Source organism: Neomonachus schauinslandi, chromosome 16, assembly GCF_002201575.2.
Source record: "Neomonachus schauinslandi chromosome 16, ASM220157v2, whole genome shotgun sequence".
Lineage (NCBI taxonomy): Eukaryota > Metazoa > Chordata > Mammalia > Carnivora > Phocidae > Neomonachus > Neomonachus schauinslandi.
The window spans coordinates 9,775,984-9,787,754 of record NC_058418.1 but is presented as its reverse complement, the minus strand read 5'-3'; the positions used below and the strand labels follow the sequence as shown (position 1 = coordinate 9,787,754).

General features: G+C 51.8%; 2 protein-coding genes across 2 annotated transcripts in view; one reads left to right on the top strand and one right to left on the bottom strand.

Moving 5' to 3' along the window:
• Positions 1-192: 192 nt before the first annotated feature.
• Positions 193-2,830, top strand: POLR1G (RNA polymerase I subunit G). The gene is made up of 3 exons (XM_021681155.2): positions 193-250; positions 631-772; positions 1,131-2,830. Exons 1-3 carry the CDS (start codon positions 229-231, stop codon positions 2,533-2,535), a joined length of 1,569 nt encoding a protein of 522 aa, XP_021536830.1. The 5' UTR covers positions 193-228; the 3' UTR covers positions 2,536-2,830.
• Positions 2,682-11,771, bottom strand: part of ERCC1 (ERCC excision repair 1, endonuclease non-catalytic subunit) — an 18,415-nt gene continuing 9,325 nt past the window's right edge. Inside the window, exons 5-9 of the mRNA XM_044922047.1 lie at positions 11,028-11,204; positions 5,121-5,220; positions 3,423-3,494; positions 3,116-3,184; positions 2,682-2,790 (exon numbers count right to left, since the gene is read on the bottom strand). Coding sequence (XP_044777982.1) covers positions 2,737-2,790; positions 3,116-3,184; positions 3,423-3,494; positions 5,121-5,220; positions 11,028-11,204 — 472 coding nt within the window. The 3' untranslated portion in view covers positions 2,682-2,736. The remainder of the gene's footprint in view (positions 2,791-3,115; positions 3,185-3,422; positions 3,495-5,120; positions 5,221-11,027; positions 11,205-11,771) is intronic.

The following is an 11,771-nucleotide window of genomic DNA, read 5'->3' as shown; positions in this document are numbered from 1 at the left end:
TTGGGGAGCACATTTTCGGGAAAAGACGTCTTCCTGGGTTATCTGCTCTGCACAAGTGGAAATTCTCCCCAATTCTGCTCGTAGAGCGAGCGGGCCCTGAGCGACACCCCCGCGCTCCCGCACCACATGGGCGCTCCCGGATGAAGCCACACCCCCCGGTTCCACGTGGTCAGCAGCGCCGCTCCCCGGCTCTTGGCGGCTAGGTCTGAGGGAGGCTTGGGTCCCGGCATGGCGGGGACCCCGTCCGGCGGTGAGTGGCATCAGGGCGGGCTGGCGGGTGCAAAGAGTTGGCTGCCTGGAGGAGAAAGGGGCCCCCGGGGGCATGCGGACGGAAAGACGGACGTTCCCAGAGACAGGACCTGCGGAGAGAGTATTTCCCGCGAGGAAGGGACTTCGGTCTGAGGGAGGGTATGGGGTGGGGGAAACTACCGGTGGAGGGAAGGGCGCCCCCAGGAATTGGCTCGGTGGAGATTGGGGTGCCTCTGGGGAACAGGCAGGAGAGAAGAGGCCGGGTGAGGGGATTGAGGCGCTCAGGAGGCCGAGACCAATGGGCCGAGACAATTAAAATCCTCCTCTGGAGGGTTGGATCCGCGGGGAAGTGTCAGCAGGCTCCCGTTTCCTCTTCTGCAGGTGCTGCTCTGTTCTCCTGTCCCCCCAACTTTACCGCGACGTCCCCAGCTTCAGAGTCCACTCGTTTCTCTTTGGAGGTGTTAAGGGATCCAGAAACGGAACTGTGGCTTATCCAGGCTCCTATAGACTTCGCCCCAGACTGGTGAGTGGTCCCAGGCCACCTCCTGGGGAATACGCCCCACCGCAGTGGCTGAATTTGGATGGAATTTAGAGGGGCTTTCCTCAGGCATTCAGGGCGCCTGGGTAGCTCAGTTGGTTAAGAGTCTGATTTTGGCCTGGGTCATGATCTCAGGGTCCTGGGATCAAGCCCGGCATCTGGCTCCCCACTCAGCGGGAGTTGGCTTCTCTCTCTCCCTCTGCCCCTCTCCCATGCTGGTGCTCCCTCTCTCTCAAATGGATGAATAAACCTTTTTTTAAAAATGCTGTTTCTCAGCTCCTTTCCTCCCTTTCACCATTGGAATCTGATGAAGCTTCTGCCTTCTTCTGCTTTCTCCTTTCAGCCTCAATGGGCGGCTAGTGCCTCTCTTGGGCTCCCGGATTGTGAAGGGCAAGTTGGCAGGCAAGCGGCACCGCTACCGGGTCCTCAGAAGCAGCGGCCCCCAGGCTGGAGAAGCAATCCTGCTGGCTCCCTCAGGGGAAGCGGGAGGCGGACTCACCTGTGCACCAGCCCCCCAGGGCAGCCTAAGGATCTTTGACGGTCCCCAAGAATCCCCCTCCGGGACCCTGCTGCAGCCCATCCCAGCAAGCCCCCCACCACAGATCCCCCCTGGCCTGAGGCCTCGGTTCTGTGCCTTTGGAGGTAGCCTCCCGGTAACAGGGCCTGGATCAGTCTTGGCACTGAGGTCACCAGCCTCAAGGAAGAGGAAGAAGAAGAGCCATATACCAGAGGCCTCAGTTCCCCAGGAGGCGGTGAATGGGCTTGGGGCCCTGGAGGTGGACACAGCTTTGGGGTCCCCAGGGGTGGATGTGGGGAAGAAGAAAAAAAAACAGGAGCTAAAACAACTAGAGGTGATGGAGCCCGTAGCAGCAGAACCCACGGCTGAGATGTCGGAGCCCCCGGGGGCACTGTTTCTGTCCACCACCAAGAAGAAGAAAAAGAAGCCCAAAGGGCCAGAAACGGTCGAACCAGAAGAGCAGACACCGGCGCCTGAAGAAAAGCCGGCGGAGCCGGAACTCACAATTAAAAGAGAGCCTCTGGAAGCGACAGTCTTCTCTCCCACCAGGAAGAGGAAGAGGCAGAAGGGGACAGAAGGGAGGGAGCCAGGGGAAGGGATGCCGGCCGAGTCTCCGCTGCAGCTGCGGCCACGGGAGGAAGCCAACCCGCTGCCATCCTCCAAGAAGAAGAAAAAAGAAAAGGGGTACAAAGTAATGATGGAGCCAGGGACCGAGGCGATAGAGCCGGAGATGGGCCCTCTGGAGCTCCCAGGGGGGGTGATGGAGCCTGAACTACCACACGAAGTTGAGCCTCAGGCTGAGGCAGCTCTGGCGTCCACCAAAAAGAGGAGGAAGACAGAGAAATGGCAAAACGCGGCGGGGGAGCCGGGGGCAGAGGTGGGGGAGCCTCAGGTGGAGCCTGAGCCACCAGGGGACCTTGAGCCGCAGCCATCCACCAAGAAGAAGAAGAAGAAAGAACGGGGCCACAAAGCAACGGAGCCAAGGGCCGAGATGAGTGACCCACAGGGGGAGGTGCTGGAGCTGCAGCTGCCAGATGAGGGGGAGCCTGAGGCCAGGGCAGATCTGGCGCCCACCAAGAAGAGGAAGAAGCGGGGCCAGGGGAGTGGGGTGCCAGAGACGGCATCCCAGGACGAGATGCCCGAGCCGCCGCTGAGTCTGGAGTCGGGGGAGGAGGTGGCTCCCGCAGGATGGGAGAAGAAGCGGAAGAAGCTACAGCAGGATCCTGTGTAGTCTCCTCCAGGGAAACTGAGGGCTGCAGTGAAGAAAAGCTGGAGGTGACCACCTGGGCCAGCAGAGAGCAAGCGCAGAGGACTCCCCCACCCCCACCCCACCCCTGCTCCCGGTGACTGCCCCAGCATGCCAGCAGCAGCCTGAGCCAGAAAACGGCTTTATTATTACACCGAGGGCCTTCTTCACAGCTGCGGTCATCGGTCATCGGGGCACTTTCAAGAAGGGCTCGTGTAGGACATCAAACAGCCTCCGGGCCTGGGTGAGAGCAAGAAAGAAAGGAGGGGCGGGTCATTAAATGAGCCATCTGTTTGCTATATCCGCAGTAGGCTTTGCTTCTTTCCCTCTCAACCAGACAGGGCTCTGGGGGCCAGGAGAGAAAGAGCCGGACCTTGAATCTGTCCCAGACTTGCTGTGTGAGTTTGGGCTGTTCCCCACCTTCCCTGGGCCTCGGTCTTCCCCAGCTGTAGGAGAAGCACTGTGGGCCTTCCAAAACCTTGTTAGAGCTTTGGGATCTGAGGTCCCATTTATTTGGTGCTCCCTCCTGCCCCTGGCCCCTCAAGCCCATTTCCACAGCTCTTACCTTCTGGGGTCCCAGGCCCGGGCACAAAGCCAGATCTTCCCGCGATGCGGCCACAAGCTGTTCCAGAGACTGAGGAAGGTGGGAGTGAAGGGTCAGAGATGGGGAGCACGAGACTACCCGGCCCCAGCTGATCAGGGGTCTAAGAGATCCCTGGAAGGAGGTGAGGTCCTGTGGGAGGGCAGGGGAGGCAGGAAGGATGGGGAGAAGGGGGCAGTGAGGTGGAAGGAAACAGGTGTGTGTGGGGTGGGGGTTCCTTGAAAAGGCAAGGGTTTCAAAATGCCATTGGGATAAGGGAATCATTCCTTACCCCAAAAGTAGTCAGAAGGGTCTGGCTGTCTGTTTTACTGACTGACTTCACTGTGGTCAGGCATTCAGTCACCTGGAAGGGGAGGAGAAGGCAGAGATGCATCATAAGAGAAATGACTGCGAGTGAGCCCGCAGGGCAGCACTGGGTCACCACTGTGTCCCCAGACTGCCTGTATGCAGGAGATGCTCAATAAATGGCCTTTTTCTTTTTTTTTTTTTTTTAAAGATTTTTATTTATTTATTTGAGAGAGAGAGAGAATGAGAGACAGAGAGCCTGAGAGGGAGGAGAGTCAGAGGGAGAAGCAGACTCCCCGCCGAGCAGGGAGCCCGATGCGGGACTCGATCCCGGGACTCCAGGATCATGACCCGAGCCGAAGGCGGTCGCTTAACCAACTGAGCCACCCAGGCGCCCTCTTTTTTTTTTTATTAAAGATTTTATTTATTTATCTGACAGAGAGAGACACAGTGAGAGGGGGAACACAAGCAGGGGGAGTGGGAGAGGGAGAAGCAGGCTTCCCACGGAGCAGGGAGCCCTACGTGGGGCTCGATCCCAGGACCCTGGGATCACGACCCGAGCCGAAGGCAGACGCTTAACGACTGAGCCACCCAGGCGTACATGGCCTTTTTCTTTGATTAAAAGTTCATCTTAGTAGAGTGCCTGGGTGGCTCAGTGAAGTGTCTGCCTTCGGCTCAGGTCATGATCCCAGGGTCCTGGGACCGAGCCCCGCATCGCAGAGCCTGCTTCTCCTTCTGCCTCTTGCTCCTCCCCACACTGTGCTCGCTCTCTCAAATAAATAAAATATTTAAATAAATAAATAAATAAGTTCATCTCAGAGTGGTCCCCAACTAGGTGAGAGGGTGTCAGTCACATGATGAGAAGATAAATGCCATTTCTCCTGAGTTGTTCTGCCCAGGGGAAGACCACAGGCTCTGAGTTCAAAACCAGAGCCCATTGCTTACTTCCTGTGAGGCCTGGGCATGGGAACTGACCCCTCTGGGCCTCTCTTCAGGCTAGTGGGGGGCCCTCATAGTACCCACCTCAGGGGTGGTGGTGGATGTCCACCATTACTCAGTCGTTGGAGCCCAGGTTAAACACTTCATTCAGCCAATACTCCCTGAGCACCCACTCAGTGCTGCGTGGTGCTGGGGACACAATAGAGACGAAGCCCGGCCCGGCCCTCCTGGGGTTCCCAGTCCAGTGTGGGAGACAGATCAGCTCCTGACAGTGGTGACCCACATGGGCAGGGCGGGGGGGAGCACCCCAGCAGGGGCACTAGACCTGGCCTGGGGATCAGGGAGGGCTTCCTGGAGAAGGAGGCATCAGAGCTGAGATGTGAAAGATGGGATTAGGTGGGTAGTCGGGCAGAGGGAACAAAAAGGCACAAGCTTAGAGGAGTGAGCCCGGTCTGGGAGAAGTGACAGAATGTGAGGCCAGGGGCGGACGGGGCTGCTGGGCAGAATAGGCAGGGCCTTGTAGAGTGTGGTGAGAAGGCCAGGCTTTCCCTGAAGGCACTGGGGAGCCATGGGAGGGTTTTGAGCTGGGGAGGGCAGAATGAAGTTTATGCTTAGGAAGACCCCTCTAGCTGCCGTGTGAGTGAGAAAGGGGTAGAGGGAGCTGAGGGTGGGATGGGGAGAAGCTGGATTCAAGCCCCAGGAAGGAGTTGGGGGAGGCCCAGGCGGGGAGGTGTGGTGCCCTCACCCGGGAGACGAAGTCCTGCTCCAGCTTCTCCATCAGGAGGTCCGCCGGCTTCTGCTCATAGGCCTTGTAGGTCTCCAGGTACCGCCCGGCCTCCTCAGGGCTGGGGTGAGAACATTCGGGTCAGCCAGGGGGAGGGGGGCATGTTTTAGATTCAGTTCATTATGACGCTAACTCTAATATAGAGAAAAAAATAAACTTTGCTCCTCTAAATGTCCCCTGGTGATAACCCAGGCCAGGCGCACCTTTGCTGGCTAAGGGGCAGAGCTTGAGAGCCTGACCCGTTGGCTTTAGGTTCCCCCTTCCCACCTGAGTGACCCCGGGGCCAGTGATTTTCTCTCTCTGGGCCTCAGTCTCCTCATCTGTAAAGTGGAGCGGATGGTAGAACTGGCTCCAAGCGCTTAGAACGGTGCTGGGGGCTCAGAGACCTGTTTAAGAAATGTGAGCTATTCTGGAAGCGAAGTGGGTATGTGGAGTTTGAGAAGGAGAAAAAACCAGAAACACTGTTATTCTTTTCCCAACCCCAGGAAGACAAATTTAGGAGGCATTCAGTTCCCACTGTCGGTTTTTAATCTAGCACGCCTTCGAGAGAAAGCAGGCGGGCGAGCTGACTGCTGAATCTTATAGCAGCTAATGTGACCTGATGATCGCCATTAATTTTCACATCAGGCATGGGTTCTTCTGACATGTAACGGACTGCTTCAGAGGTAGGTGACATAACCAAATCTTAAAAAGGCTCTATCTGTGTGCGAAAGAAAGTAACTCAAGTTTATTGGCGCTGGGAAGAAGCTGGCCTTCTTTGTTTGGGGAACTTGCGAAGAGTGAGTTGAGTCGAAGTAAATAAAGGATTCAGGGTTGAGGCATCTTGGCCTTCAGATCCTAGCTAATAAGCAGTGTTTTTTTGATTAAGTGACGGTTCATATTCTTGAAAGAAACATTCATTTTTCTAATTCTATTTTTTTTCCTTGTTAAATGGGCTTTGCGGCTTTTCACTGCAGCAGGATTATTGTTATGGTTCTTAATAATTTGTTCAGGACCCTCAGGTTAGCACGCTGTGTCCGGTTCTAGAATTTGCTTTCATTTTTGCACTCTGCAATATAAGCAGGATGTCTTTCCATGTCAACAGAAGGAGCTTGACCTCTTTTATTTAACGGTTGCAAAACATTCCATGATTTGGAATGTAAAGACATAGGAAACATTCCCTCTTGTGGGGGCCTAGCTGCATGCCAGGCGCTGCTCTAACTCATTATGCTCAGAAGCTTCCAGAACCGAGAGCTCCTATAAGGCACTTATTATTTTCAAACCATTATACAGAGGGGGAAGCAGACCAGCGGGGTGGAGTCACTTGCCCAAAATTACACAGCTGGCTAGGAGAAACAGCACCCTTATCTTTACATGACGCTACTTCCCACAAAACAGAGTAATGTGTACACTTGCTTTTGTTTTAATATACAACTAAGACGGGGGCGTTCGGCTGGCTCCATTGGTAGAGTATGCGACTCTTGATCTCTCGGGGTCGTGAGTTCAAGGTCGTGACGCGGCCTGGCTGCCTGATGGAATATTACACAGCTGGGAAAGAATGTGCATCCAGACAATGGGATATTCAGCAGTAAGAAGTGAGCTACCAAACCATGAGAAGGCATGGAGGAACCTTAGAAGCATATTGCTAAGTGAGAGAAGCCAATCTGAAAAGGCTTCCGTGAGGTAAGAGGAAACTTCTACGGTCTCTGCCCCTGGTTCCCAGCCCAGAGCTCCAGAGACCCTTGTGCATTCCTCAGTGAAAAGAGCAGTAGGAGCATCTTTGTTCTATTTTTTTTTTTTTAAAGATTTTATTTACTTGAGAGAGAGAGTGACTGGGGTAGGGGAAGAGGGAGAAGCAGACTCCCCGCTGAGCAGGGAGCCCAATGCAAGACTCGATCCCAGGACCACAGAATCACGACCTGAGCTGAAGGCAGATGCTTAACCAACTGAGCCACCCAGGCGTCCCCATATCTGTTCTATTGAGATGACTCTGGGTGGGCTCCTGGATGGGAGCTGGATGGGGGCTGGTCACCAGAACTGATCAGAAGCTTGGGATTTTCAGCCCCACCCATGTAGGGGCTGGAAATGGACTAACAGTTGACTGTGCCATAAAATCCCAATACCGGGGGTTCAGAGCTTCCAGATGGGCAAACACATCAACACGGGGAGGGTCACGCACCCCAATTCTACAGGGATAGAAGCTCCTGCACTCAGGACCCTTCTGTACATCTCATCCTATGTCTCTCACCATCTTGATGTTGATTCTTACCTTTTAACAAATTCTTTACTAAACCAATAAATGTGTTACCCTGAGTTCTGTGAGCCACTCTAGCAAACCGAACCCGAGGCGGGGGGTGGGGGTGGGGATCCCTGGAAGCGGGCTGGTCAGAAGTACAAGCTGGGCTTGTGACAGGCGACTGAAGTCGGGGGCGATCTTGGACTGAGCCCTTCACCTATGGGATCTGATGCCATCTCCGGGCAGACGGCGTCAGAACTGGCGTTAAACCGTAGGACACCCGGCGGGTGTTGCAGAGAACGGCTGGGCGTGGGGAAAAAGCTTGACACATCTGGTGGCCAGAAGTGAAGTGTTTTGTACGAGTAGTAAAAGCAACAGAGGAAAAAGACCCACATTAGGGAAGAACTGGGTTGGTTTTTTTTCTACACAGGAGGACAATACTCGTATTCTATACTATATATATGTATATTCCAACTATATGATATCCTGAAAAAGGCAAAACTATGGAGACTAAAAGGATGAGGGGTTTGGGGGTGGGAGGGATGAAATGAGTAGAGCACAGGGGAATCTTTAGGGCAGTGCAACTATTCTGTATGGTACAGTAATTATGGACACATACCGACCCACAAAATGTACAACACAGAGCGTGAACCCTGATGTAAGCTATGGGCTTTGGTTAATATATCGATACTGGATGGGGCGCCTGGGTGGCTCAGTTGGTTAAGCATCTGCCTTCGGTTCAGGTCATGATCCCAGAGTCCTGGGATCGAGTCTCGCATCTGGTTCCCTGCTCGGCGGGGTACCTGCTTTTCCCTATCCCTCTGCTGCTCCCCCGCTCTCTCTTAAATAAATAAAATCTTCAAAAGTAAAAAAATATATATATATATATCAATATTGGCTCATGAGTTGTAACAAATGTACCACACGAATTCATACAAGATATAAATAATAGGAGAAAACACATTCAGGGGGAGAGAGGCTGTGTGGCAACTCTCTGCACTTCCTGATGACTCTCTATAAACTGAAAACTGCTCTAAAAAATTAATATTTTTAGGGGTGCCTGGGTGGCTCAGTCGATTAAGAGTCTGCCTTCTGCTCGGTCATGATCCCGGGGTCCTGGGATCGAGTCCTGCATCGGGCTCCCTGCTCTGCGGGGAGCCTGCTTCTCCCTCTCTCCCCGCTCATGCTCTCTCTCTCTCTCTCAAATAAATAAATAAAATCTTTAAAAAAAATTAATATTTTTAAAAATGTGAACACTATATCGGGATACTACACAGCCATAAAAAAAGAAGGTGGCTGTTCTCTATACTGATAGAGAAAAAACCCCCCAGGGGGGGTGGAGGGCGCCTGGAAGGCTCAGTCGGTTAAGCGTCTGCCTTCGGCTCAGGTCATGATCCCAGGGTCCTGGGATCGAGCCCTGCATCGGGGCTTCTCCCTCTCCCTCTGCCTGCCGCTCCCCCCCTGCTTGTGCTTGCGCTCTCTTTGTCAAATAAAATCTTTAAAAAAAAAGAAAGCGAAGAAAAGACTTCCAGGTGACGACACGACAGTGCAAGGCACAGAACAGCAAACACACATATATGTCTATGTCGCCACCTACAAATATGCCGTGTATATCCCATATACACGTATGTATATATGTATGCACACAAACCGCTTTCATATCGCTTCTGATTTTAGAACTACATGAACACGCCATTTATTTAACAAAAGAAAGTCTAACCAGTCTATATTCGGAAGAAAGCCAGAAGCGGAGAGAGTAAATCCCACCCCCCCCAGCCCCATCACTGCCGACCTCATACCCTCCCCAGAGGTCAACGCTGTCCAGGGCCTGGAGCCTTTGTAGCCCTTTCTAGTTTATCTACATACGTGTCTGTTCAGAAACACAGCTCCCTTTCCTCCCTTCTGTCTATAAATAAAAATATGGTACTGTTTGGTTCTGCAACTCTGGTTCCCACCCTCTGATGTGCAGTGATGGCCCACGTCATCGCGGATGGACATCTGCACACGCAAGCAGGGCTAATCCTGGTGCGGGAATGTCTGCATTGAAGAGCGGTGTCTATTTTGTGTAAATAGCCAATCAAGTCTCCCACCAACCAAACGCACAGGTGCCCGTTTCATGCTATCCATCTGAGACGTTTTCACCAAATTTACGGGAGAAAGACGGCACCTCATTTTTTAAAATTTACTTTTTTCGGGCGCCTGGGTGACTCAGTCGGTTAAGCGTCTGCCTTCAGCTCAGGTCATGATCTCAGGGTCCTGGGATCAAGCCCCACATCGGGCTCCCTGCTCAGCAGAGAGTCTGCTTCTCCCTCTGCCTCTGCCCCTCCCCTCCCCCACTACTCGTGCTCTCTCTCTCAAATAAATAAAATCTTTTTTTTAATATTTTATTTATTTATTTGAGAGAGAGAATGAGATAGAGAGCATGAGAAGGGGGGAGGGTCAGAGAGAGAGGCAGACTCCCTGCTGAGCAGGGAGCCCGATGCGGGACTCGATCCCGGGACTCCAGGATCATGACCTGAGCCGAAGGCAGTCGCTTAACCAACTGAACCACCCAGGCGCCCTCAAATAAATAAAATCTTAAAAAAATAGAATAAAATAAAATTTACTTTTTTCTTGATAAGCTATAAGGTTGATTATTTTTTTCATGTGTTTTGGCAATCTGAATTAGACTCTTATTTAGGCTCTTATTGACCTGTGGGAATTTCTTTACATAGATAAATATATAATAGGTTTAAATATGTGCATATAAGTATTTAAATATATTAACACTGTATAACTTATATGTACATATATAAATTAGAAATGTTAAGTCTTGGGGCGCCTGGGTGGCTCAGTCATTAGGCGTCTGCCTTTGGCTCAGGTCATGATCCCAGGGTCCTGGGATCGAGTCCCGCATCGGGCTCCCTGCTCCGTGGGAAGCCTGCTTCTCCCTTTCCCACCACCCCCCGCTTGTGTTCCCTTTCTCGTGTCTCTCTCTATCAAAATAAATAAATAAAATCTTAAAAAAAAAATGTTAAATCTTTATTTTTTATACATATATATATATATGCACAGCAAGTACTTTTTCATAATTTGTCACTTGTCTTTTAATTTTATTTACAGTATCTCTTACTACCCAGAAGTTTTAGAGTTTTAATATTCTCAAATCAGCCAACCTTTTCCTTTATGGCTTCGGGGTTTTGGGTCTTGCTTTAGAAGAATTTTCCTACCCCAAGATTATAATATCCTCCTGTAAGATTTCTTGAACACTTTTTTTAATGTCTATAATTTGTCAGGATTTAATTTTTTTTTTATGGTGTGAGGAAGGGATATCTTTTTTCCAATTAGAAATTAGCCAATCTAAATAATCTTTAGAAACCTAGATGTGGAATTAATTATTCAGACAGACTTTATGTCTAACTCATCAGTGCCTGGTATGGTCCTGGCAATTTGATTTACGTCACCTGCTTTTGTAACCACAGCCCTCTAAGATAGTAAGACCCTATTTTAAAGGGTCTTAATGAAGATGAAGAAATTGAGGCCCAGAGGGAGGCAGTGCCTGGATCAGGCTCATATGGGGAGTTCATGGCAGGAGAAGGAAAGGTCTACGGGGGCAGAGCGGCTGAATGACTCTCGGGATAGAGCCTGACCTGGGTGGGGAGCCTCAGTCTCACCTCCAGGCAAGGACCAGGGTGCAGTCAGCCAGGATGCACATCTTGGCCAGCTCCTTGAGGGCCTGCTGAGGATCTTTCTGGATGGAAAAGAAAATCAGAATGAGAAATCTGGTAGAAAGCAAGGGATTATAGTCTTGAAAACACAGTAGGTTAGGATGCCAAGAACCTTCCACTCGACTGACACTTCCTAAGCTCTGACTGGGTGCCCACCTGTGCTGGGCAATGCCGGGACCCCACAGTAACCAAGACAGCCCAGGCTCCGCCTGCTGGGGCTCACAGTCTGATAAGGTAGATAAAACTGTCCCCGTACAGTGATGAGCCAGAGTGACCAGGACTGGGATGGGAGAGCAGGAGCATGTGATCTGCCTAGGGGATCAGGGAGAGCTTCCTGGAGGAAAGGACATTTGAGCTGAGACCTGAAGGAGGATGAGGAGGAGCGAAGGAGGCAAAGGAGAGCAAAAACAGAATGCCAGACATAGGGAACAACTTGTCCAAAGGATGGGAGGGGAAAGAGGGCTTGAGGAATTGTGATTCACAGAGTACGTGATGGAGAATATAAAGGGGTGACCACACAGAAGCTTAGAAATGACCCCAGGGTAAATCCAAATCAAAACCTCAATGAGGGCGCCTGGGTGGCTCAGTTGGTTGACTGCCTTCGGCTCAGGTCATGATCCTGGAGTCCCTGGATCGAGTCCCGTATCGGGCTCCCTGCTCGGCAGGGAGTCTGCTTCTCCCTCTGACCCT